Raw genomic sequence first — 26,023 nt, 5'->3', positions numbered from 1 at the left:
AGTTAGAAGACATAGGTTTAGGGTGAGAGGGGAAAAAATTAAAGGGGACCCTGGGGAGCAGAGTTTTCACACAACAGGTGGTAGGTATATGGAGCAAGCTGCAGACAAAATGGTGAAGTGGGTACAATTAAAACATTTAGAGGACCTTTAAAAAGACATATGTATAGGAATGGTTTCAAACAATATGGGCCAAACACAGGCAGATCAGACCAGATTAGGGAGTCATCTTGGCATGGATGAGTTGGACCAAAGGGCCTGTTTCCATGCTTCTGTGACTCTGTGACTAAATATGAAATACCTCTCAGGAGCAACAGCATCAAGCACATTTACATGATGATTTATGATGAATCATCTTTAGGGCTGAATGAACAGTGTTAACTCTTCCATTGTATTTTCACAGCACTATTATTACGATGAGTTAATTGTAAACATTTGGAATTAGTTATGCAGTTTCTGAATAAGCTACCTGATGAGCTAGAAAAATACAAAAATTTATTTTTAAGGCCAAATCAAGCTGTAAGTTATCCTGTGATTGGGTTAGGGTAAAACCAGGGGTTGTTGGGGGTTACTGGGCACTGTGGCTCGAAAGGCCTGAAAGGCCTATTCTACACTGTATCTCTAAATAAATAGATGGACTTCAAAAATTTGTTTTTAGAGATATAACCCTAGCCTAATCACAGGATAATTTACAATGACCAATTGGGGGATGGTGAAGCCAAACTTGCATTTCTGGCACAATTTCTCTTCAAAAGTCTTTTGTCAAAAATGGTGGCACAGTGTTTAGTGGTGCTGCCTTACTCTACCAGTGATCTGAGGTTGATATGGACCTCAGGTGTTTTCTGCATGCAGCTTGCATATTCTCTCCAGCTCTGCATGGGTTTCTTCCCACACCCCGAAAATCTGCTAGTAGGTTAATTGGCTTCTGTAAATTACCACTTATTGTAGAATGGCAAAAACAATCAATGAGGAGTTGATGGGCCTGTGTGAGAGATTAAGATACGGAGCTATGAGGAAGTTAGGAGAGGAGGAACAGGACCTATAACATAAAAGATGAAAAAGGCAAGTCAAGTTTATTGTCATTTAACTATATATATGTACACCGTCAAACGAGACATTTCTCTGGACCAGGGTGTAAAGCACAGTAGTACACTTGAAACACAGTAACTTAGGAACATGAGAGTAAAAACTACAACTATATTTTGCATAAATAAAGTAATATGCATAAATTATTATTGTACAGTACAGAACAAATTAGCTGGTGACACTTCGAATGTGATGTGGCAGGGAGTTCAGATAAAGATGTAAAGATAACAATTAGCTTTGTTTGTCACATGTACATTGAAACATACGGGTGATGCACATCAAATCAACAAGGATTGTGCTGGGTAGCCCACAAGTGTTGCAATGGTTCTAATGCCAACATAGTATGCCCATAACTTACTAACCCGAACCATTTGTCTTTGGATATGGGAGGAAGCCGGAGCACCCAGTGAAAACCCATGCAGGCAAGGGATGAACGTACAAACTCCTTACAGACATTGCCCAGAATTAAACGCCGATCTGAAAACGAAAGCACTGCGCTAACTCTATGCTGTCGTGTCACCCTCCTGAGAGTCATCATGTACCTGCTGGTGTCCTTTTTCTACCATTATAAAATATCATTGTGCTTTAAGAAGGAATTGAGGACTTTTAAGAAGGTTTTTGAAGAATTAAACTGTGGCTGACTTGGGATCAAAATTATGAAATGTAGAGGGTTTCAAACATATAAGTTAAAATGGATTAAATATTCCAAAGAGAAGAGGAAACTAACAGGTTTTTAATACAACACACCCAAAATGCTAGAGGAACTTAACGGGCCAGGCAGCATATAAGGAAAAGAGCACAGTCAATGTTTCGGGTCAAGCCCCTTCAGCGGATTTTTAAGACTGTGGATTTTGATGAGTGGCTGGATAGGTATTATCTTCCTGAGGTAGAATAACTAATCATGAAAGTTTTTAGAATATTTGAAACTTTATTAGCCGCAAAGACAACTAAAGATCACCCTCCTTCAATCGTAACTCCTATTTTGATTTATTATGTCTTGAATAGGATAATAATCTGTAGGTTAATGCTTGTATGCTGGCTGGTGGGAAGGGAGATCTGGAGTTAAGGTTCAGCTTGATAAAAGTAGAATTAATGAATGGATCTGCTGAATTCGCAATAAGTTGCCATGTTCCAGCACTTCGAGTTTGGGAGGTACCAGAATAATCTGTCATCTTACAATCTTTTATACTGTAGGTATATTTTGTCAAAAAGTGCTGTTTCCTAAGATTTGAGAACAGTCTTGGAATCTTTGCCCATCTTGATCAATCTTGGCATCTTAAAGAGTTTGTGCAAAGTGTGCACTGGCCGATTACTTACAGACTATTGCCTTCAATGGAAAAGGTCACATTCAGATTGCATAATATCATGTCAATCCACTACCACGTTGATCAAAAATAAAATATATAAATGAGGAAGCATTTTGACACTCAATCCATGTTTAGCTCTCGGATTGACGTAACACAAGATTCATGTATCCATGTAGGGAAACTGGCAGGGGAGGAGAAAGGACAAAATGAAGCGTGGGCTGACATAAATAGCACCTTACAAATTTGCCAATTTATTGAGATCAAAGCACTATGTGGGAGAAAAATTACTCAGCATTTCGAAAGTATTTCTACAAAACTGTTCCAAGAGAAATTACTAAAAATTCTGTATTTATACATTTCTTTTTAAAATTTTCACTTATTGAGAGCAAAGAGTTTGAGACATTAAAATAATTCTATATTTCTAACATGCCGTTACTTTTTCAGCAATTCAAAGCTGCTGGAACAAAGTGAGCTGGACACTTACATTATTTTGTGTGTTAGCTTCCATATTGTTATTGAAATTGAGGGCCGACTAACCCATTGGAAACTGCAGAGAGTGGCAGGAGATATCCCTGCCACTGCTTCACCACCAGGAGATGTAACAAGGCTAAGGGAGATGTGTGGTGGTCCCTGGCTGATGATCCTGCAGCCAACCTGAGAGCACTGTTGGAGGTGTGGTGGGCAGATTAGTATAAACATACAAATAAACAACTATCTACCAAGCATGAGCTTTGCTACTAAGTGATATGTCTCAAAGTTGAAATAGGAAAATTGAGGATTTAAATACTATTCCAAAATGTAAGCATGTAATCCAAGATGATTATGTACTGCAGTACAAAATGCTATATTGCACATGTTCAGAAGGGATGTTGAATTCTGATCCAATTAAATTTAAAATATTCCATAGAAATACCTAAAGAAAATTTACCAAATCTATTGGACAATATTTGTTTCTCAGCCAACTGTTCAAAGTAAATTTATTATCAAAGAACATGTATGTCACCATAAAGAATGTTAAGATTAATTTTCTTGAGGGCACATTCAATTAATCCATTTTAAAATAACAACTGTAATAGAATCAATGAAAGACCGCACCTACTCGAGCATTTAGCCAGTGTGCAAATGACAACAAACTATGCCAATATAATAAGAAAGAAATAATTATATCAAATAAATAAGTAATAAATATCAAGAACATGAGATGAAGAGTCCTTGAAAGTGAGTTCATAGGTTGTGGGAACATTTCAATGCTGAGGCAAATGTAGTTGAGTGAAGTTATCTCCTTTGGTTAAAGAGCTTGATGGTTGAGAGGTAATAACTGGTCCTGAAACTGATGATGTAAATCCTGAAGCTCCTGCACCTTCTTTCTGTTGGCAGCTGTGAGAAGGTAGCAGGAACAGGACGACGGAGGCCACTGATGATGGATTTCTTCTGACAACACTTTGTGTAGATGTGCTAAAACCACCGAGGCAGAGGTTAACGGGTGTTATTCATGTAGGGAAATTTTTTGATGTACTGGATAACATGTGGCACTGCTAATACTAATGATATTATATCAATTTATGGTGCAAGTATTGGAAGATGTCGACAGTGAGCAGAAAAATCTAATTAACATTCTTTCCACAAAACCTACCACTGGTGTAATTTCTGGTTTAATATTGCTTTTCCATTATGCACACTTCAAAATCATAAATCAAACTGGATAGAAGTTAGGTACTTAAGCCAAAGTTCAGATGTTGCTGAGAGATGGGTCATTTTAATCCATTGTTTCTGTTTCTTCACATTCAATAATAAATCTATGTTAATCAATTCCATGTGGAATAGACTCATACCAACTTGAGGTCTCTGGATTAAACCTTAATCTGATCTTTTCATAGATATGAGTGTATGAATTCTCATTTACAATACTGAAGTAAATGTAATATCTACAACTACAATATCTGAATCCAGAATGAAAATCTAACCTGGAAATGTTTGTTTTGTATTATTCAGTTCTGATTATCTTTAAAGGTGAAAGAAATCCAGGGATAATGAATATCATGCATTACTGCTTCATGTAGTGTGAAGCAGCTGTAAAGAAACCATTTCTTCCAAGTGTTGCAGTTATGGCATATTTACTCTTTCTTCAGAGCAGTAAAAGTCCCATTGAATAATAATGTGAGTCCATTGGTATCCATTGAGGAAAGGTTAGAACTTCACTTGCCTCATCATGGAGATGATCACACTGAATTGGACTCACTTTCGAGGATTCTTCATTTCATTTTCTTGATATTTATTGGTTATTCATTTATTATTATTATTATTTCTTCTCTCTGTCTTTTTGTATATTCTCAGTTTGTTTTGTTTTGCACATTGGTTCTTGTCTGCACTGTTGAGTGTGGTCTTTCATTGACTTATTGTATTTTAGTTACTGTGATTGTCCACAAGGAAATGAATTTTAGGGTTGTATATGGTGACATTTATGTTCGATGATAATAAATTTACTTTGAACTTTGGGTTAAGTATTAGCTTCTGATTTACATTCAGGGGTCACTTTATTAGGTATGTCCTACCACAACCGTTTCTGCGTGCTTTTATGCATTGAGTTGCTGACACATGATTGGCTGATTTATTAGGTACCTCCAATATCAAGCGACTGTTGAATGAATGTCCGTGCCTTTAACCGATCCATTTCAAGGTTAGACATGTAGTGCATTCAAAGATGCTCTGCTGCACACTACTGTTATAATATGTAGTTATTTAAGTTACTGCCGCCTTCCTGTCAGCTTGAACCAATCTGGCCATTCTCTTGTGAGTTATCTCATTAACAAGGTGCTTTTACCCCAGAACTACTGCTCACTGGACGTTTATTTTGAGTTTTGCACTATTCTGTGTAAACTCTAGAGACTGTTGCATGTGAAAATCCTAGGAGATTAGCAGTTTCTGAGATACTGAAACAACCTTAATTGGCAAGATCTATCATTCTCCATTCTGATGTTTGGTCTGATCAACAGCTGAATCTCTTGAGCATGTGTGCATGCTTTTATGTATTGAGTTGCTGCCACATGATTGGCTAATTTGATATTTGCAATATTGAGCAGGTGTTCAGGTATCTAATACAATGACCACAGATTGTATAGTGTGGAAAACTGCACCTCTGACAATGTATTGTTCAGTTTGCTCTGTCGTATATGAATATATTTTATTAGCTTCAAACTTTTTTCTCCATGAATATTTTTCCTTATTTAGGCAAAGGTGAGATTTGGCTAGAGGTGTATCGACTGATGAAAGACAATTGGATTCAGGAGCTAGATCAGTTTCTAAAGTTTGTGGAACTAAATGAACAAACTGAGGTAAGTGATCAGTGACTAAAGCACACTGTAGTTCATGCTTTAGGGTGCTCATTAATAGAAGCCTAAGCACAATATCATTTACATGCTCGAATTATGTGACATGTTCATTAATATTCATTGGGAAAAAATATGTTAGCATTTAGAGTTCAAGCTTGAAATTGGAATTCATCCCTTTTGGTGAGTTGAACAGATGTTGTACATAACACTAGTCACCTAATAGGCTGACCTGTAAGAGAAAACCTGTACATTATAATTTTAAAATGGCTAATGTTGCTTCTATCCCAATTCTTGTGAGAAAATGCCCTGCATAATTGTTGATGGCAGATTCCTGCAGAGGTTGCAGCTGATGAGACCGTATGGGTATGCAGTCTAAGAAGGGTGCCAGACTGTAAGAATTGTGCCCCACGGCAGTTGTGGAGCAGTTGCAGAAATGCCTGCTCCACGGGAACATCAGGCTCATACTTCCAAGGTGTGTCTGCACGTGCTCTTCCTGTGATACACTACACAGATTGAGTCCCATGCCCTGCAGGTCAAGATTGCTATATGCATATCTGCAGAGAATTAGGTGGATCAGTTGTTATAACTTATGTGCCACTTTATAATGTAATGCTATTAAAATTGATTGATAGGAACACCTAGAGGCTGACAGTGGCAGAGAACTATGCATAGATGGAATAGTGTGAATCCTCCATTCATGTCTCCTTGCTAATCTATTGCAGAGCTTAATCTTTTTCATTGTAAGAAATGCAGGTCACGGGTTATAATATTGACATTCAGCTTCTATCGATAAATGCAGAAATGGGCTCTGTGTATTGAAATGAGACTTTTAGATATATAGTACCATGCAAAAGCCTACCTGTGTATGTATATAGCTAGGGTGCCTAAGCGTTTCACACAGTACTGTATTTGTCAACGTGGAGCAGAGGGTGAAATTTATAAATCTGGCGGGAGCAAAGGATGTTGGGTTTGGTGAGGGGGGAGTGCCGGGGGGAGGGGGATGGGACATGTGGCAGAGAAGGAGTGCCAGGTTGGAAGATGGTGTGGGTGCAGACACACACAGCCCTGAGATACCAGGCAAGGTCATTTGATTCCAAACAACTGGTTTATTGATCATAACAGAATGTCTTTTTTGTACTTCCCACTCCCTTCCCTCTCCCTTACCCTTTTCCCAACCATGATTCTCCTTTCCCTGCCAACTTGCCACTCTCAGTCCTCAATAGAGACCCATATCAAAGCGGATGAGCTTAGGGCATATATGTCAAACTCAAGGCCCGAGGGCCAAATCCGGCCCGAGGTGGAATTATCTTTGGCCCGCGAGATAATATCTAATTACTATTAAAGCTGGCCCCAGTAATCGAAGCGCCTATGGCGTATGATATGGCTAATGCTGAGTTTATTCAGGTACCAGGTTTTCAGGGTTTTTAGTGTTTATTCGGTTTCCCTGGTTTATTTCCTGAATATCATTAATGAATAAATTTTTTTTCTATTAGAGCTGGCCCGCCGGTATATTGCATGCACCACTAATACTACAAATCCCACAATGCACTGCCAGTGCATTGCTCGCACTTGCCTTACTCTCTCATCAGCATCGTTACGGCGCTAGTCACGTGTGGTCAACTTTCAGCTATCCCTCACCCCAAAAATGGCTGAACGAAAGGTGGACTTTGAAAACAGGGGTTTTCAAGGCAGGTGGGAAGCAGAGTATATGTTCGCAGATATAAAGGGCAAACCTATTTGTCTTGTGTGCGGAGACGGTGTGGCTGTAATTAAAGAATATAACGTAAGATGACACTATGAAACAAAACACCACGACAAATACAAGCATCTGGACAAGAAACAGAAGCCCGCGATGTGCGGTCAAAAGAGTGGATTGGTGGGCAGGATCCGGGAGAAGATGCGGGAGGAAAACGGCGCAGGTGAGCTGACAGCTTATCACTGCATCATACACCAGGAATCGTTGTGTGGCAAAGCCTTGAAAATGGAACATATAATGAACACCATAACACGAGCAATTAACTTCATAAGAGCCAAAGGTTTAAATCACCGCGAGTTCAAGTCATTTCTGGAGGAGTTGGGTTCAGAATATAATGATTTGCCCTATCACACAGAGGTGCGATGGTTAAGCCAAGGAAAAGTGCTGAAAAGATGTTTCCAGTTGCGTGAAGAGATCTGACAGTTCATGGAAAGCAAAGGGAAAGACACAACAGAGCTCTGGGATAAAAAGTTGCTTTGTGAAATGGCGTTTCTGTGTGACATCACGAGCCATCTCAATGCGCTCAACCTGCAGCTTCAGGGGCGGGGTCGTGTGATCACAGACATGTACGCTGCAGTGAGGGCTTTTAAAACCAAGCTGCGCCTGTGGGAGACGCAGATGCAGCAAGAAAACTTGAGCCATTTTCCGTGTTGCCAAACTATGAAAGAGCAGGTTTCTACCGCAGTGTTCCCACGTGCAAAGTTTGCTGAAAAACTTAGCATACTTGGTTCCGACTTCACACGGCGATTTGCCGACTTTGAAGCCCAAAAAAGCAGGTTTGAACTGCTCAGTAATCCTTTTGCAGCTGACGTGGAAAGCACACTAACCAACATATAAATGGAGCTGATTGAACTCCAATGTAGTGACACACTCAAGGCAAAGTATGACTCGGTGGGCGCTGCACAGTTTCTACGTTTCATTCCCGACACAATGCCCCAGCTGTGTACCCAAGCTGCTCAAATGCTCTCTATGTTTGGCAGCACATATCTGTGTGAACAACTGTTCTCTTTGATGAAGATAAACAAAACATCACACAGCAGTCGTCTTTCTGATGAACACCTTCACTCAATTCTGAGGATTTCCTCAGCTCAGAGCCTGACTCCAAACATTGATGAACTTGCATCCAAGATGAGATGCCAAGTATCTGGCTTAGACTAGTGTGAATCACAGAGCGTTGGCCTGTGGAAAAATGTTTTCATTAGAAATTACTCCGGAAAAGCTGCAGATAAAGCCATAAGAAATAAATGCAACTGATTTTTTATTTACTTACTGTTCAATGCTGTTTTTGTAGGCAATAACCTAAGCTTTGTTAGTTCCAGGTTAATATGTGTAATAAATTCATTTCAATAAGTTTTGCAATAAACGCTGAACCAGTCTGGCCCTCGACTTGTACCGATTTTTAAATTTTGGCCCATTGTGTATTTGAGTTTGACACCCCTACATTAGGTCTACATTTGTGTTTGCTAATGCTTGATTTCAAACGGTTTATTAATGGAAAAGGTATGGCTCCCAAAACAATCTTAGCCGAAATAGCATCATTTCTTTCTCGTTGCCTACTTTCCTGTAATCTATGACTGTAAATTAATACTGATCATAAAAAGAATGCTTGCTAGACAATCTGCTTCATAAAAAACGAAATTCGTAAAGTGAAACAATTTTAGATATAGCACAGACTGAGACACATGAGAGCAGGTTGAAAAAATGAAGGCAACGAAAGCTGTGGGAGTGGATTCGCACGTGCACAACTGATCCGGCCCGCATGAAGTCGCATTTTTCTCAATCCGGCCCGTGACCTAAAATGAGTTTGATACCCCTGGCTTAGAGCGAGGATCAGTATTTGGAGATATGATGTGGTGACCATCACAGAGACTTGGATGGCTCAGGGACAGGAATGGTTACTTCAAGTGCTGGGTTTTAGATCTTTCAGAAAGGACAGGGAGGGAGGCAAATGAGGTGGGGGTGTGGCACTGTTGATCAGAGATAGTGTCCTGGCTGCAGAAAAGCTGGATGCCATGGAGGGATTATCTACGGAGTCTCTGTGGGTAGAGGTTAGGAACAGGGAGGGTTCAATAACTTTACTGGGTGTTTTTTATAGGCCGCCCAATAATAACAGGGATATCAAAGAGCAAGTACGGAAACAGAGCCTGGAAAGGCGTGATAATAACAGAGTTGTCGTGAGGGGAGATTTTAATTTCCCAAATATCGATTGGAATCTCCCTGGAGCATGGGGTTTAGATGAGGTGGAGTTTGTTAGATGTGTTCAGGAAGGTTTCTCGACACAGTATCTAGATAAGCCTACAAGAGGAGAGGCTGTACTTGATTTGGTATTGGGAAATGAACCTGGTCAGGTGTCAGATCTCTCAGTGGGAGAGCATTTTGGAGCTAGTGATCATAATTCTATCTCCTTTACAATAGCATTGGAGAGACAAGAACAGACAAGTTAGAAAAGCGTTTAAACAAGTAAGTGGAATTATGAGGCTATTAGGCAGGAAATTGGAAGCTTAAATTGGAAACAGATGTTCTCAGAGAAAAGCACAGAAGAAATGTGGCAAATGTTCAGGGGATATTTATGTGGAGTGCTGCATAGGTATGTTCCAATGAGACAGGGAAGTTATGGTAGGGTACAGGAACCGTGGTGTACAAAGGCTGTAATAAACCTAGTCAAGAAGAAAAGAAAAGTTTACAAAAGGTTCAGAGATCTAGGTAGTGTTAGAGATCTAGAAGATTATAAGGCTAACAGGAAGGAGCTTAAGAAAGAAATTAGGAGAGCCAGAAGGCGTCATGAGAAGGCCTTGGTGGGCAGGATTAAGGAAAACCCCAAGGCATTCTACAAGTATGTGAAGAGCAAGAGGATAATACATGAAAGAATAGGACCTATCAAGTGTGACAGTGGGGAAGTGTGTATGGAACTGGAGGAAATAGCAGAGGTACTTAATGAATACTTCAGTATTCACTATGGAAAAGGATCTTAGTGATTGTAGTGATGACTTGCAGCAGACTGAAAAGCTTGAGCATGTAGATATTAAGAAAGAGGATGTGCTGGAGCTTTTGGAAAGCATCAAGTTGGATAAGTCGCCGGGCCCGGATGAGATGTACTCCAGGCTACCGTGGGAGGTGAGGGAGGAGATTGCTGAGCCTTGGGTGATCATCTTTGCATCATCAATAGGGACGGGATTGGTTCCAGAGGATTGGAGGGTTGCAAATATTGTAACTTTATTCAAGAAAATTTACTGGATGATCTTTTAAATTTAAAACCTTTTGTTAATGGTTCTATTACCGGTATCTATAGCTTGTGATTGATTCTAGACAAGACTTTTTATATAAAATAAAAAAAGCTTGGGAGGATGACCTAAATTGTCAGATTTCTGATGAAAGATGGAAAAAAAATTCTTAAATGGGTTAATAAATCATCTTTCTGTGCTTGTCATTCTCTTCTACAATTTAAAGTGGTTCATTGAGCTTATATTTCTAAACAGAAGCTGTCCAGTTTTTATCCGAACATTTCTCCACTTTGTAATAAATGCAACTCTGCTAATGCCTCTTTAATTCATATGTTTTGATTTTGCCCTATAATTGAAAAGTTTTGGCAGGAAGTATTTCATACCTTCTCACAACTTTTTTGGGTCCAATTTGATCCAAATCCCCTTACTGCCTTGTTTGGTATTATTGCAAATGAAGATATAACTTTAAATACTCCTAACCTACAGGTTTTAGTTTTTACCTCTCTTTTAGCAAGGAGAGCAATCTTGCTTAAATGGATGGAGTCTACCCCTCCTACATATCTTCAATGGCTACACGATATTATGTCTTATTTAAATTTAGAGAAGATCGGCTGCTCAGTCTTAAATTCGAAACAATCTTTTTATGATTTCTGGGGACCTTTCCTAAATTACTTTTCCAATTTATAAAGTTTAACAGTGCACAGACTTTTATGTATATTTCTATCTTCTCTTTAAGCGAATATGTTTTTTTTTCTAATTATCCATTATCATCCATCAGGTTTTTTCTTTGGTAGTTGGTGGGGGTTGACCTTTTTTTTATATAAAAAATTTCTTTTATGATGTATGACCTATCTTTAAATTTTTGATTACAGAGTGGTATACCTTTATGTGATATGCTATAACATTTTGATCAATTTTATTACAATATATGAATGTACACAATTTATGTTGAGTTGTATCTATGTGTTGCACTCTGTTAATCTTGTTTTTTCTTCTGAATAAAAATACTGTAAAAAGAAAGAAAAGACTCTGGTTAAGAAGGCGTATGGTGTATTGGCCTTCATGAGTCATGGAATTGAACTTAGGAGCCAAGAGATAATGTTGCAGCTGTGTAGGACCCTGGTCAGACCACACTTGCAGTACTGTGCTCAGTTCTGGTCGCCTCACTACAGGAAGGATGTGGAAGCCATAGAAAGGGTGCAGAGGAGATTTACACGGATGTTGCCTGGACTGGGGAGCATGTCCTATGAGAACATGTTGAGTGAACTTGGCCTTTTCTCCTTGAAGCAATGGAGGATGAGGGGTGACCTGATAGAGGTGTATAAAATGATGAGAGGCATTGATCGTGTGGATAATCGGAGGCTTTTTCCCTGGGCTGAAATGGTTGCCACAAGAGAACACAGGTTTAAGGTGCTGGGGAGTAGTTACAGAGGCAATGTCAGGGTAAGTTTTGTACTTGGAGAGTGGTGAGTGCGTGGAACTGGCTGCTGGCAACAGTGGTGGAGGTGGATATGATAGGGTATTTTAAGAGACTTTTGGATAGGTACATGGAGCTTAGAAAAATAGAGGGCTATGGGTAAGCCTAGTAATTTCTAAGGTTGGGACATGTTTGGTACAACTTTGTTGTTGTAGTTTTTCTATGTTTCTATATCAGAATCATGTTTATCATCACTCACTTATGTAATGTAATTTGGGTTTTTTTTTTCAGCAGTACAGTGCAATACATAAAATTACTGCAGTATTGTGCAAAACTCTTGATACTAGGAAAACGACAGATGTTCTAAATTGCATTGCACCCAGAAATGGCTGGGCCGATTTATTGATGCTTTGTAATTGACTTGGAAAAATCTCTAATGTGATCTAAAGGAGAAGTAAAGTGCAATTTGCTTTCTGTCTCTTGTCTTTGTTATTTTTCCTTGCTTTCCTGACTGAATTGAGGCTCACTGATATACTGTCCTCTGAGAGCTACTAAACCTCGACTAAACTGCTGAAGAATTGCTGAAGTAGCAATTCTCCATGAGTTCTTGTTTAGTGCCCCAATATTACATTTGATTTTCCACTTTCCCATGCACAAATAAAGAACTATCTACCTTACTCTTGGTTTTTTCATGTTGTTTGTATTGATTTCAGAGGTTTTGTACATTATTAAAAAGAGCTGCTTCAATATCTTTATTGCTGCTAAATTAGCCAAAAGATTCAAATTTGAAAACTTTCTATATCTATGACTTAGTGTAATAGCCACCCATAGCTTAATCAGCATTTAATTGTCATTTCAGAAAAAAAATGTTTTTGCAATTAAGTAGGATTTAAACTAAGAGATTGAGGCTTCTTGATATCCTTTACAGCTGCTTAAGTTATTTTTCCAATATAGGTACATGTAATGTTGAAAACAATGTAATCAATGTGCATTGAGCAAGATTCCATTTATCTGTTTAATAATTATCATTTTTTTAGCATTATCAATTATGGGGTAAGTGCTTAGAGGGTCAAAGATTATTCTTCAGAATATAATTATAATAGTTTTTATGTTTGCTTGGGCTTCAGTTTAATGCCTTATTGAAAAGAAGGCAAATTGGAATCAGTAACACTTGGTACAGTGCTGAAATGTCAGCCTAGATTAGGGGTTCCCAAACTGTTTTTATGCCATGGCCCCCTACCGTTAACTGAAGGGTCCATGGATCCTAGATTGGGAACCTCTGGCCTAGATGTGTGCTAAAATCTCCATAATGGGACAACACCATAACCTTATCACTCAAAGGACAAAGTGTAATTCTTGGGCCACAGTTGAGGCTATTCAAGAGCAGAATGCACTTCATAGTTTTATAAAGTGAAATAAATTTAGAAAGTACTTGTTAGAAGGATATAGTCAAAATATTGGAAGTAAAATGTTAGAGCTGTAACTGCACAGAGAGTTAATCAACAACTTAAAAATGAAAATAAGGATTTATGTCTCGGGTGAACAGCTAATTTGTCAGGCAAATGCCCAGCTATGTGCATGAGAGAGCACATAGATAAGAACTGAACTGGTGAGGTAAGGAATGAAACATGGAAATACAAAAAATCCTTGGCAGTGAATCACAGGATGTGAGATGAAAGCATCCTGAGGGTTGATCAAAGCTTCAAGATTGTAAATCATTTGTAAAATAAAGAATGTTTGAGGAATGAATATGTGCGTTCAGAGTCCAGTTAGTTGGCAATGACAGCACCAAGCAATCAAATTTGGCCCATGTTATCCTTCAGGATAATTTTACTAGATGAGTGGCACATTTCAGAATTCCTTCAAAAAATCAATTATTCTGCTTTGCCATGAATAATTACATATAATATGAAATAAGTGTAGGAAAGTAATTGTTAGAAAGATACAGAGAAAGTATTGAAAGTAAAATATTAGAGCTGTAACTACACAGGAAGTAAGATGTTAATAGTTCAGAAAATATCGTTATTCAGAACGTTGGTGGGAGGACAATTGGTATAATTTTACTGAGCTTGTAAAGGTTGCATAACACAAGACTACTTGTACATTGAGATTGTTTCCCTGATGCAGGGGGCTTAGAACATATATATGAATGTTAAGAGGTGTCTTGCTTATTTTTCTCATTTCAACTCCCACTCTGCTGATTAATGTGCAAAAATGGTAGCTAACTTCTCAAATGATTGTCCCCATAGAAATGACAGTTCACAGCTAAAAATAATTTATAGAGTTTCAAAATGAGGGGGGATATCATTTCTTATCATTATTGGTTATATTGGATAATTATAGGTTTTATATTAGTTATAAAACATCAAATAAAATGTAGTATCGAAACCTCTCAATTTACACCACGGGTTGCTAGCATGTATACAGCACATTAGTGAGAAATCCTTCTGCCTACTGCTTTACCTTGTTTTCTTAAAGCAGAAAATTCTAACCTATTTAAAATTCATGAACTGTTAAAATTCAAACATCAATATTTCAGGGTCAGAAGTAGCATGTCAAAAAGTGGCCTATTATAATAAATACAATTTGGAATTTTTAATGTCTTAAATATTATATTCTGTCAGTTAGTATGAACAACCCTGGATGTGGATCCAAAATATACTGAGGGAGAACAGAAAAACTTACACATTAGGACTTATCATTGATTTCCCATAGCCAGGGAAACACCTTGCCAGTATCTACCCTGTTGAGTACTCTTAGTATTGTGTACTGTATGTCTCAATGAGGTCACCTCTGTTTTTACCAAACTCTAATAAATGTCTAGCCCATTTAATTTCTTCCCATATGACAGTCTTGCCAGCATGATATTGGCAGCTGATCAATGCTGAATCCATAATAAAAAATAAGAAATGAAACTAAGAAAATAATAATATGATTAAGCAATTATGTCAGCTTAAATTTGTGAATGGAAATCATGTTTGAATAATCTATTGGAATTCTTTGAAGATAGATCTAGTAGTGTTATTGAAGGGAACCAGTGAGTATGTGATACTTGGAGATTCAGAAAGATTTTAAAAACAAACCCATGCAAGAGATTGGTGAATGAAGTTAAGCATTTTGGAGGTAATAATTCTTATGCAGATTAGGTGCGGTGCAGAAAACAAAGAGTCGAAATATATGGTCCTTACAACACATTTTACTATGTGTTTTCATGTACACGTGGAAGTAAATCTGAATGTGTATGTTGACAATTGACTGAAGGCACAATCTATAACATTTCCAAGTTCCTGACAATACTGATCTAAGTGGGAATATGAATAGTAATGAGACTGCAATATATACAGTACTGTGCAGAAGTTTTAGGCACAAGACCTTTGCACAGTACTGTAATAATTTTATGTAATGCATTGTACTGCTGCTGCAAAAAAACCAAATTTTATGGCATATGTGAATGATGATAAATCTGATATGGGTCTTTATTGTAGACTGAGAGTGGGAAAGAGGCAGGGAAAGGAGAATCGTGGTTGAGAAAAGAGAAGGGGTGGTGGTGGTAGCAGGGTGCACCAGAGAGACATTATATGATGATCAATAAATCAATTGTTTGGAATCAATGACCCTTGCCTGGTGTCTCAGGGTTGGGTATATTTACACCTGCGCCTCTCCCTGCCCTGGCATTCCTTTGCAAGCTGTCCCACACCCCTCCGGTGGCACTCCATCCTTGCCATTCCCAACATCCTCCACTCCCTCCAGATTTACAAACTCACACTCCACAACAGTCGACAAATACAGTACTATGCAAAAGTCTTAGGCACCCTATCCGTAAATGTATTTGCCTACGACTTGCACAGTACTGTAGAAGCTAAGTGAGTAGTTAACATCACAGAAAATGGAATGCAATGTGTTTCTCCTTATCTCTCTGGTAATTTAAGTGTCTGTCAATCTCCAGATTTCAATCTCAAGAGAAGAAATTCTTCCTCATTTCTGTGTCCCCTTAATCTGAAAATAAGCTTCCTAAGTTCCTCATTAGAGGAAACTGTCTTCTCAGCACCCATGCTGTCAGTCGTGGAAATTTTATATGTTTCAATGAAGAGATCTCTCTTTCTTCTAAATGCCATTGAATATAAGCCTAAACTGCTTAATCTGTCTTCATGCAACACACACAAAATGCTGGAGGAACTCAGCAGGCCAGGCAGCATCTATGGAAAAAAGTACATTTGACATTTTGGGCCGAAACCCTTCTTCATATATCTCACTATTCATTCTAAGAATCAACAAAGCAATGTTTCCAATACAAGTATATCTTTTCTTAAGAATGGAAACCACCATTTTATAAGTGTTTCAATTGTGATCTCAGGAGTATTTTGCCAAATTGCATCAAACCTACCCTACTTTTATACTTAATACCTCTTGCAATGAAGATCAATATTTGATTAGCTTCCAGATTACTTGGTGTACTTTTTTGTATTTCCTGTACTAGGAAATGAGATCCTTTTGTACCACAACATTTGATACACTCTCTGAACTTAAATAATACTTTGTTTATTATTTATTATTTCTTCCAAACTTCTCATTATACTCCATTTATCAATGTTTTGTCCATTTGATTCACCTAGTCATTTCTCTTTGTAGGCTTTCAGTATCCTCTTTATAGGTCGCTAATGCACCTTTCTTTGTGGCAAATTTAACTGCACTTCACTCAGTCCCTACATCCAGCTCATAAACATAGGTTGTAAATAATTGATCTCTCTGCTCAAATGCCTAATTTGCTGCTCATCTTCACTTCCATCAACTGCTTGATTCTCTGATCTACTCTTCGGATGAATTGCTGATCCACCCTGATCTCCTCTCAGAATTGAATCTAACTGATGATCATCTACATCACCCTGTATCAGATTATCCTCTCTGACTAACATCTCTTCACTATGACTCTTCTTAATCCCCTCCCACTTCACCCCTTCATCCAGTGTCCATCTAGCATTAACAAGAAAAAAATCTGCAGATGCTGGAAATCCAAGCAACACACAAAATGCTGAAGGAACTCAGCAGGCCAGGCAGCATCTGTACTAAAGAGTATAGTCGATGTGTCAAGCCAAGTCCTGAATTCACCGGGGTCCGAATAAAGGGTCTCAGCCCAAAACATCAACGGTACCCTTTTCCATAGATGCTGTCTGGCCTGCTGAGTTTCTTCAGCATTTTGTGTGTGTTGTTCCATCTAGCATTGTCCACCAAAATTCTACTCTTCCACAACAGTAGCTCACAGATGATAGGTTTCTGAGGCTTGATATGCATGACTAGTTCTATTTTGTGCAACATTTTAAGCTTTGATACAATATTGCTCCAAGGAAAGTAAAGACCAAACAAGCAGTTTTTCCAGATGAGGGCTGCTTTAACATGCCTTTTAAGCCTAATAGAAATATAAAACTTTTTTTTAGTAAATTATTTCATGGGATGATTTAACTAAAAGTTGTTTAAAACTTTTAGATAAATTGGAATTTTGACTGCTGCCCCCTTGAACTCTAAAATTTTATTTGATGTACAGTTGTAAGAACATTTCAAAAACAATGAATAAACAATAAACCCTGCTGATAATGCAAACACCAAGTTTAAACAAATATTGATGGAAATGTACAAGTCAGATAGTAAGTAGTTCCTTGGTTTCTCTTCCTGCAGAGAGAGAGAAATAGTTAATATTTCAAATTGACAATAAATGTCTGATAAAAGATAATTCTGTTCTCTCTCCACAGAGGCTGACTGGTTTTCTGAGTATTTCTAGATTTTTTTTTTATTTTTAATTTTAAAAATATTTATTTTACAGATTACGTGATTCAAGAGCAAGGGTGTTTAAAGGCAACTGTTTTGTTCTAACTTTTTCGGGCATGGGAAATAGACAATAGGTGCAGAAGTAGACCATTCGGCCCTTCGAGCCTGCACCGCCATTTTGAGATCATGGCTGATCATCTACTATCAATACCCGGTTCCTGCCTTGTCCCCATATCCCTTGATTCTCCTATCCATACGATACCTATCTAGCTCCTTCTTGAAAGCATCCAGAGAATTGGCCTCCACTGCCTTCTGAGACAGTGCATTCTAGACCCCCACAACTCTCTGGGAGAAGTTTTTCCTTAACTCTGACCTAAATGACTTACCCCTTATTCTCAAACCATGTGCTCTGGTACTGGACTCTCCCAGCATCTAGAACATATTTCCTGCCTCTATCTTGTCCAATCCCTTAATAATCTTATATGTTGCAATCAGATTCCCTCTCAATCTCCTTAATTCCAGCATGTACAAGCCCAGTCTCTCTAACCTCTCTGCGTAAGACAGTCCGGACATCCCAGGAATTAACCTTGTGAATCTATGCTGCACTTCCTCTACAGCCAGGATGTCCTTCCTTAACCCTGGAGACCAAAACTGTACATAATACTCCAGGTGTGGTCTCACCAGGGCCCTGTACAAATACAAGACGATTTCCTTGCTCTTGTACTCAATTCCCTTTGTAATAAAGGCCAACATTCCATTAGCCTTCTTCACTGCCTGCTGCACTTGCTCATTCACCTTCAGTGACTGATGAACAAGGACTCCTAGATCTCTTTGTATTTCTCCCTTACCTAACTTTACACCATTCAGATAATAATCTGCCTTCCCGTTCTTACTCCCAAAGTGGATAACCTCACACTTATTCACATTAAACATCATCTGCCAAGTATCTGCCCACTCACCCAGCCTATCCAAGTCACCCTGAATTCTCCTAATATCCTCATCACATATCACACTGCCACCCAGTTTAGTATCATCAGCAAACTTGCTGATGTTATTCTCAATGCCTTCATCTGAATCATTTACGTAAATCGTAAACAGCTGTGCTCCCAATATTGAGCCCTGTGGCACCCCACTAGTCACCACCTGCCATTCCGAGAAACACCCATTCACCGCTACCCTTTGTTTTCTATCTGCCAACCAGTTTTCTATCCATGTCAATGTCTTCCCCCCAATGCCATGAGCTTTGATTTTACCCACCAATCTCCTATGTGGGACCTTATCAAATGCCTTCTGAAAATCAAGTTACACTACATCCACTGGATCTCCCTTGTCTAACTTCCTGGTTACATCCTCGAAAAACTCCAATAGATTAGTCAAGCATGATTTACCCTTGGTAAATCCATGCTGGCTCGGCCCAATCCTATCACTGCTATCTAGATATGCCACTATTTCATCTTTAATAATGGACTCTAGCATCTTCCCCACTACTGATGTTAGGCTGACAGGTCGATAGTTCTCTGTTTTCTCCCTCCTTCCTTTCTTAAAAAGTGGGATAACATTAGCCATTCTCCAATCCTCAGGAACTGATCCTGGATCCAAGGAACATTGGAAAATGATTACCAATGAATCCACAATTTCCAGGGCCACCTCCTTTAGTACCCTAGCATGCAGACCATTTGGACCTGGGGATTTGTCAGCCTTCAGTCCCATCAGTCTACTCATCACCATTTCCTTCCTAATGTCAATCTGTTTCATTTCCTCTGCTACCCTATGTCCTTGGCCCATCCATACATCTGGGAGATTGCTTGTGTCTTCCTTAGTGAAGACAGATCTAAAGTACTTATTAAATTCTTCTGCCATTTCTCTGTTTCCCATAACAATTTCACCCAATTCATTCTTCAAGGGCCCAACATTGTTCTTAACTATCTTCTTTCTCTTCACATACCTAAAAAAAAACTTTTGCTATCCTCCTTTATATTCCTGGCTAGCTTGCGTTCGTACCTCGTTTTTTCTCCCCATACTGCCTTTTTAGTTAAGTTCTGTTGTTCCTTAAAAATTTCCCAATCATCTGTCCTCCCACTCACCTTAGCTCTGTGATACTTCCTTTTTTTTAATGCTATGCAATCTCTGACTTCCTTTGTCAACCACTGTGGCCCCTTCCCCCCTTTGAATCCTTCCTTCTCCGGGGGATGAACTGATTTTGCACCTTGTGCATTATTCCCAAGAATACCTGCCATTGCTGTTCCACTGTCTTTTCTGCTAGGATATCTGTCCAGTTAACTTTGGTCAGCTCCTCCCTCATGGCTCCATAGTCTCCTTTGTTCAACTGCAACACTGACACCTCCAAGCTGCCCTTATCCTTCTCAAATTGCAGATAAAAACTTATCATATTATGGTCACTAATGGCTCCTTTACTTCAAGATCACTTATCAAATCCTGTTCATTACATAACACTAAATCCAGAATAGCCTTGTTCCTGGTCCCTGAAAATCTGCCTTTTCAGAAGAAAGGTGCTTTAATTTTAACATCCAATGTAACTAGGTTCCAGATTCAGCAAATGAGAACTCTCCATTGCTCTTATAAAGTAATATTCTGCTATGGGAAGTCACTAACTGGTTGCATTAAAAATGCTTCTGTAAATCAAACTGGACTAACTTGATTTTTTTCACATTTAAGTGGGGGGGGGGAAGGATTAAACACTTTACTTTTCCAACATACAGTAGTTATGTTTGTCGCTGAAATTGCAGTTGATTCTGCAGGTAAGGTTGCTTTATCAGCTGAATTCACATTGCTTGCTGTTTTGATTTTATATATACATATCTCCTTTGCCAAATCAAAATCTTCTCCACATTAAAGTGTGCAGTGTAAGCATTCCAGATTTGTTAATTTTGCACCTTGCAACTTAGCAGTGCATGAGGTTTAGAGTATTGCATATTAAAACAGATCCACATAAACAATACCTTATATGTCTTATAAGTTCTTACTTGCTGTGTCTTTACTCAAGTTATTCAATTCAAAGGATGATATTGCGAAGCAGCACAATGGAGCACTAAAGTTAAACTTGTAAGATATAGAGGATTAGACGTCAGTTATGGTGGCTCCCAACTTTCCTGAATTATCTGATTAAAGAAAATGATAGACGTACACTTTTAAAGGAAATTTTCCTGAAGCTGATTGAGGCTCATTGTTGCTTTTAACACTTTCATAGATTACCAATCATTTGCATGGTAGCCTAGTGGTGAGCACAGTGCTATTGCAGTGCCAACGGTCAATAATCGGGGTTCAATTCCTGCCTCTTACAGACAGTAAGGAGTTTATATGTTCACCCTGTGACTGTGTATGTTTCCTCCACATGCTCTGGTTTCCTCCCACATTTGAAGTTATATGGATTTGTGTTAGTAAGTTTTGGGCATGCTATATTGGTTTTGGAAGCATGTTGACACTTGTGGGTTGCCCAGCAGATATTTGAACCATGTTGGTTGTTGAAGCAAATGATACATTTCACTGTATATTTCAATGTTTTGATGAATAGGTGACAAACAAAGCTTATCTTTAAATCTTTTTGCCTCTTTAAGACCACACTGTAGCTAGTGGTCAGCATGACACTAATACAGCTTGGGGATGTCAGAGTTCAATTCCAACGCCATCTGCAAGGTGTCTGTATGCCCTCCCTGTGAAATATGTGTGTGTCTCCAGATCCTCTAGTTTTCTTCTACAATCCAGAGATGTAGTGGTTAGTAGATTAATTGGTCATGATAAACTGTACCATGATTAGACTAGGGTTAAATTGGGGGTTGCTGGGCACTGCAACTTGAAGGGCCGGAAGGGCCTCTTCCAAGCTGTATCACAATAAGTAAAAAAATCATGACTCAGACAGTAACGGTTTACTTTTGATACAGTTCATTTACGTTGATGTTTTATGCAGACTAACTTCTGGATTATAATGGGCATTCAGAAATAAGCAGTTTAATATAAACAATTAACTTGGTCTGATTAATCTATCTAGAATGCAGTTTATTTTTAAAATAGAAATATAAAAATTATTATTATAATGAAAATATTATTTTATTTTAGCAAACAAATCCTCCAAATCCACAAGATATTAAATTGACACCTCCAGTCCTAGTGTTGAAAGTAAGACCCAGGCAGATCACAGGTACATATCAAAATTATTTCCATGTATTCATACTTACAACTGTTTCTTATCAGAGTGCATCATCAAAATATCTTCATTATCAGGAATACGTAATAGGATTTCTAATGAATTTCATGTGTAACACAATGTTGCTTGATTTGTCCATTTATAAAAGGCCACGTATCTTAATAGAAAGACTTTTTTTTTTAAATTTTGAAAGAGTTGATATTAGCACAAGTTTTATTATGAGCTAGGAATGGGAATATGTTCCTGACAGCAGTCCACATATATAAATAAAACACAAGGGAGATGACTACATCCTTCAGTTTTCAGCTCTCAGCTCTGGACTTATTTCTGAGAAATTGTGAGTTGGGTGAGGTAGAGGAAAACTGACAGCCAGCACTTGCAATATGATGCAAAGTGATGTAAAATGGTGCATGCAAAAAAGACGTCATACACATGCATTTGGTAATATGTTGTGAATCCATGAATTTCTTACTGAATATATTTTAGAAAATGCACTACATATATTGTCCGATAATGTTATCATTACCTTGAATTCTCCACCTGGGTAATAGAGGGGTACCTTTTCTTCCATTAAACAAATTCTGCACTTGTTTTCTGGATAGTGTAGGCAGAAAGTTAGGCAATTTTGAATGGTAATTACTGTGTGAACCATTAATCCATACAGTTAATTAGAAACTATATTTTGAAAGTAATTCCATATTTTTTGCATTTTTCAATTTTCATTTACTGCAAAAAATAGAATCTTTAAAATGTGAATGCCCCTTCAAATAAATAGTACTTGGAGTGTGAGTTGCAGAGTCCTTGAATGTGAGTTCATTGGTTGTAATAACACATTTTTATGCAGTAGACCTCAAATGGAGACCTATAATCTTTCCATATGCTAAATTCTGACTCTGGTCCCTTACAAGACTTATGAAAATGTCCACGTTGGATGCCATTTGCTCTTCAGATTTCTCTAAATCATTTTGTCCTATTTGTTCAGTAACATTTCACCCACCATCAAACACTATATGCAAAAATCAATAGACATTATGAATCTGAAGAAAAGTGTAAGCATTGGAAAAGGCAGATTTCTTGAGGGAGAGATAGGGTTATCAGTTTAAATTATGATCTTCCACTAGAGCAGAGAAGTAATGCAAATAAAAAGGTTATAAGATGAAATAAAACCAAAGAACAGCCAAATGGAGAAAATATATTATCGATAATTAGTTGAGTGGGAGAAGATTCTTCATTCCCTTTGCATTCTTTTCCTTTGTCACTCCATTTTCATGCGTCATTTAGAAAATAAATAATGTTCCAAAGAGTGTGCAGATGGTTAAGCAGATCCTCAGTATGAGTGGGAAACAAAATATCAAGGCACACCAAGTCATAATTTCCAATCCCAAGAAAATGGTTAAATAAATGAATTCCTGCACTCTCAGCCCTTATCATTAAATACATATTATTCAACATTAATTTGATATTAATGTTTCAATTTTTATATAGATTGCCTATGGAAAAATGCATTTGATGCTCTTCTGAAGCTTGATGATGGAAACGTTATTGGTACAGGTCAAAACCATGTTATTACCAAGCAGCAATGGAATGCAGAACAAAAAGTATTTGAAGAAATGTATGAGACCTATCTATCTAAAGACACCACAGAAGAGAGCGAAGAAAAGCACAGGTCTTTTTTATTATTAATATTTTTACTTTAACATATTAACATCAAAGTAGCAGAATTAAATGAAAGGTTTGTTTTCATTCTGCACTACTTACGTCCCTTCTGGGGTTTTGTGAAGTATTTATGGCTAATGAACTATTTCTTGTACTGTTATTAACTCTGAAATCTCAGTAACATGGTAGATAATTTGAACATAGCTGGTAATTTGTAGGCAGCAAGCTCCTACAAACAACAATTCAGTAATGGTCATGTAATGAGATGGAACGGTTGTACCACTTATAGTGCTGGTGCCTCACAGCTCCTGTGACCCAGGTCCCATCCTGAACTCCAGTGCAATCTGTGTGGAGTTTGTACATTGTCCTTGTGACCACATGGGTTTTCCCTGGGTGCTCCAGTTTCATCCCACATCCCAGATATATGTAATGTTGATAAGATGATTGAGTAATTGAACTTTATATCATATACATTGGTCTGTAGTAAGAATTTAACTGCAGGGGTAAATATGTGCTAAGGTCACTTTTAATATATTCAGCAGATAATTGGATGGATTTACTTTGAACACATCTTTGGTCATTGATTGTGATTTTTGATCATTAGGGGCAATGACAGGCTGAGGGGGGTGCCCTAAAGACAAGAGAGCGTAGGTTTAACATCAGAGGTGAGAGATTTAAAAAGGACCTCGGGGGCAGCTTTTTAACACAAAGGTAGTGCCTGCTTGGAATGAGCTGCTAGAAATATTGATTGTAACCTTTAAAAGACATTTAGTTAAGTACAAGGATAAAGAGTTTAAAGGGCTAAGGGTTGAACTAAAGGCAGATGGAACAGGCTCCCTGGGCAACATAGTCAGTGTAGAAGATTTGGACCAAAGGGTCAGTTTCCGGGCTGCATGACTTGTACCGCTGTTTAAATAATTATTGCATATACGTATTTTGATTAATTTTTCTACAAAATAAATAATGTCAAAATAAATGTTTTTTATAAATATTACAGTCAACCAACATTTCATTTTCTGAACCTTGGACGGCTACTTCCAGTTGGTCTGGAGCAGAAAACTCAAGCTGGTAAGGTGCTCCTTATTCTTTTCTTGACATTATAAACATTCTCTTCAACCAAAGGGTGAAGCTCTCTTTCAGTTGTCTTCCTTTTCTCTTAACCCCATACAAAGAGAGTGTTCAGAGAGCATTGTGACATGCTGGGTCACTGCATGGTACAGAAACTGCACTGCAGCTGACAAGAAGGCTCTACAATAGGGAGTCAAAACTGCCCAATGCACCACTGGCACCAGCCTACTTATCATCATCTACAGCATATAAAGAAAGGTATCGCAAACCAGCTAGCAATATGAAGATCCCAGCCACCCTGCTCATGAACTATTTGTCCCACTCGTATTAGGAAGGAGGCTATGTAGCATCCACGCCAGGACAACCAGATTCAAAAACAATTATATTCCACAAGCAACACCTCCACCCACTAATCCACCTCTCCACAGCTTTATCATTCCCCATCCTTCACCTTATGTAAAGATACTCCTGTACCTTGCATCACTTTATGGACAAAACAATTAATCTTTTGTATACAAGCTAACTTATTTATTTATACTAATTGTTTTTTTAAAATTACTGTGTTTTTTATCTTATTGTGCTGCATCAGATCCAGAGTAGCAATTACTCTGTTTTCCTTTACACTTGGACATGAGACAGTCTTAGAGTGTAGCTTATGGCAAGTCTTAGTGATGCCTTCCCATAGTGTTTCCGGTGTTATTTTCTTCTATGCATAAGGAGATGCATGATAATAGCCCAGTTTATATTTTTCTTCAAATCTCCCAGTACAAAAAAGGCAGGCTTCTAACCTCCACCTGACCCATGCCTTAACAATTTGCCTGAGACTGGGAACTCGGTAGCCCACGTTCATTTTGCTTATTTCTTTAGGCTAATGACAACTAAGAACCTCGAAATTGTGCCTCTGAAATTGGAAGCCCAGTGGTATGGAAATCAACTTGTATTTCACCACATGATCATTTTATATTAAAATACTATGTTCTGATATTTTACCTAGCATACAAAGAGGAAAAAAAACAAGTTTAAATATTGTTTTTTCTTAATAATCTGGTCATCAACATGAGGAAAATTAGTACAAAGAGTAAGGCACCTTCAGCTGTCTAATGTCAGTACAGATGTGTAGGGTAAACTAAGATCAGTTCACAGACCCTAACTTTAAAAGGAAAAAAGGTTATTATGCATTTTTCCACACATTCTATCTGGTATCCTATGGTTTGAGTGTGATTATTTATTCATAATCAGTTTGTGGGGAGTCTGGCACAACATT

General features: G+C 38.1%; 1 protein-coding gene across 1 annotated transcript in view; it reads left to right on the top strand.

Moving 5' to 3' along the window:
- The window catches only part of wdr93 (WD repeat domain 93), a 69,071-nt gene that overhangs the window by 12,991 nt on the left and 30,057 nt on the right, over window positions 1–26,023 (top strand). The window contains 4 exon segments of the mRNA XM_059952912.1: window positions 5,619–5,722; window positions 21,948–22,029; window positions 23,521–23,701; window positions 24,689–24,759. Of these exon segments, the coding sequence (XP_059808895.1) occupies window positions 5,619–5,722; window positions 21,948–22,029; window positions 23,521–23,701; window positions 24,689–24,759 (438 nt within the window).

The sequence above is a fragment of the Hypanus sabinus genome, chromosome 28 (genome assembly GCF_030144855.1).
Source record: "Hypanus sabinus isolate sHypSab1 chromosome 28, sHypSab1.hap1, whole genome shotgun sequence".
NCBI classification, from domain to species: domain Eukaryota; kingdom Metazoa; phylum Chordata; class Chondrichthyes; order Myliobatiformes; family Dasyatidae; genus Hypanus; species Hypanus sabinus.
This window is presented reverse-complemented; position numbering and strand designations above follow the sequence as displayed.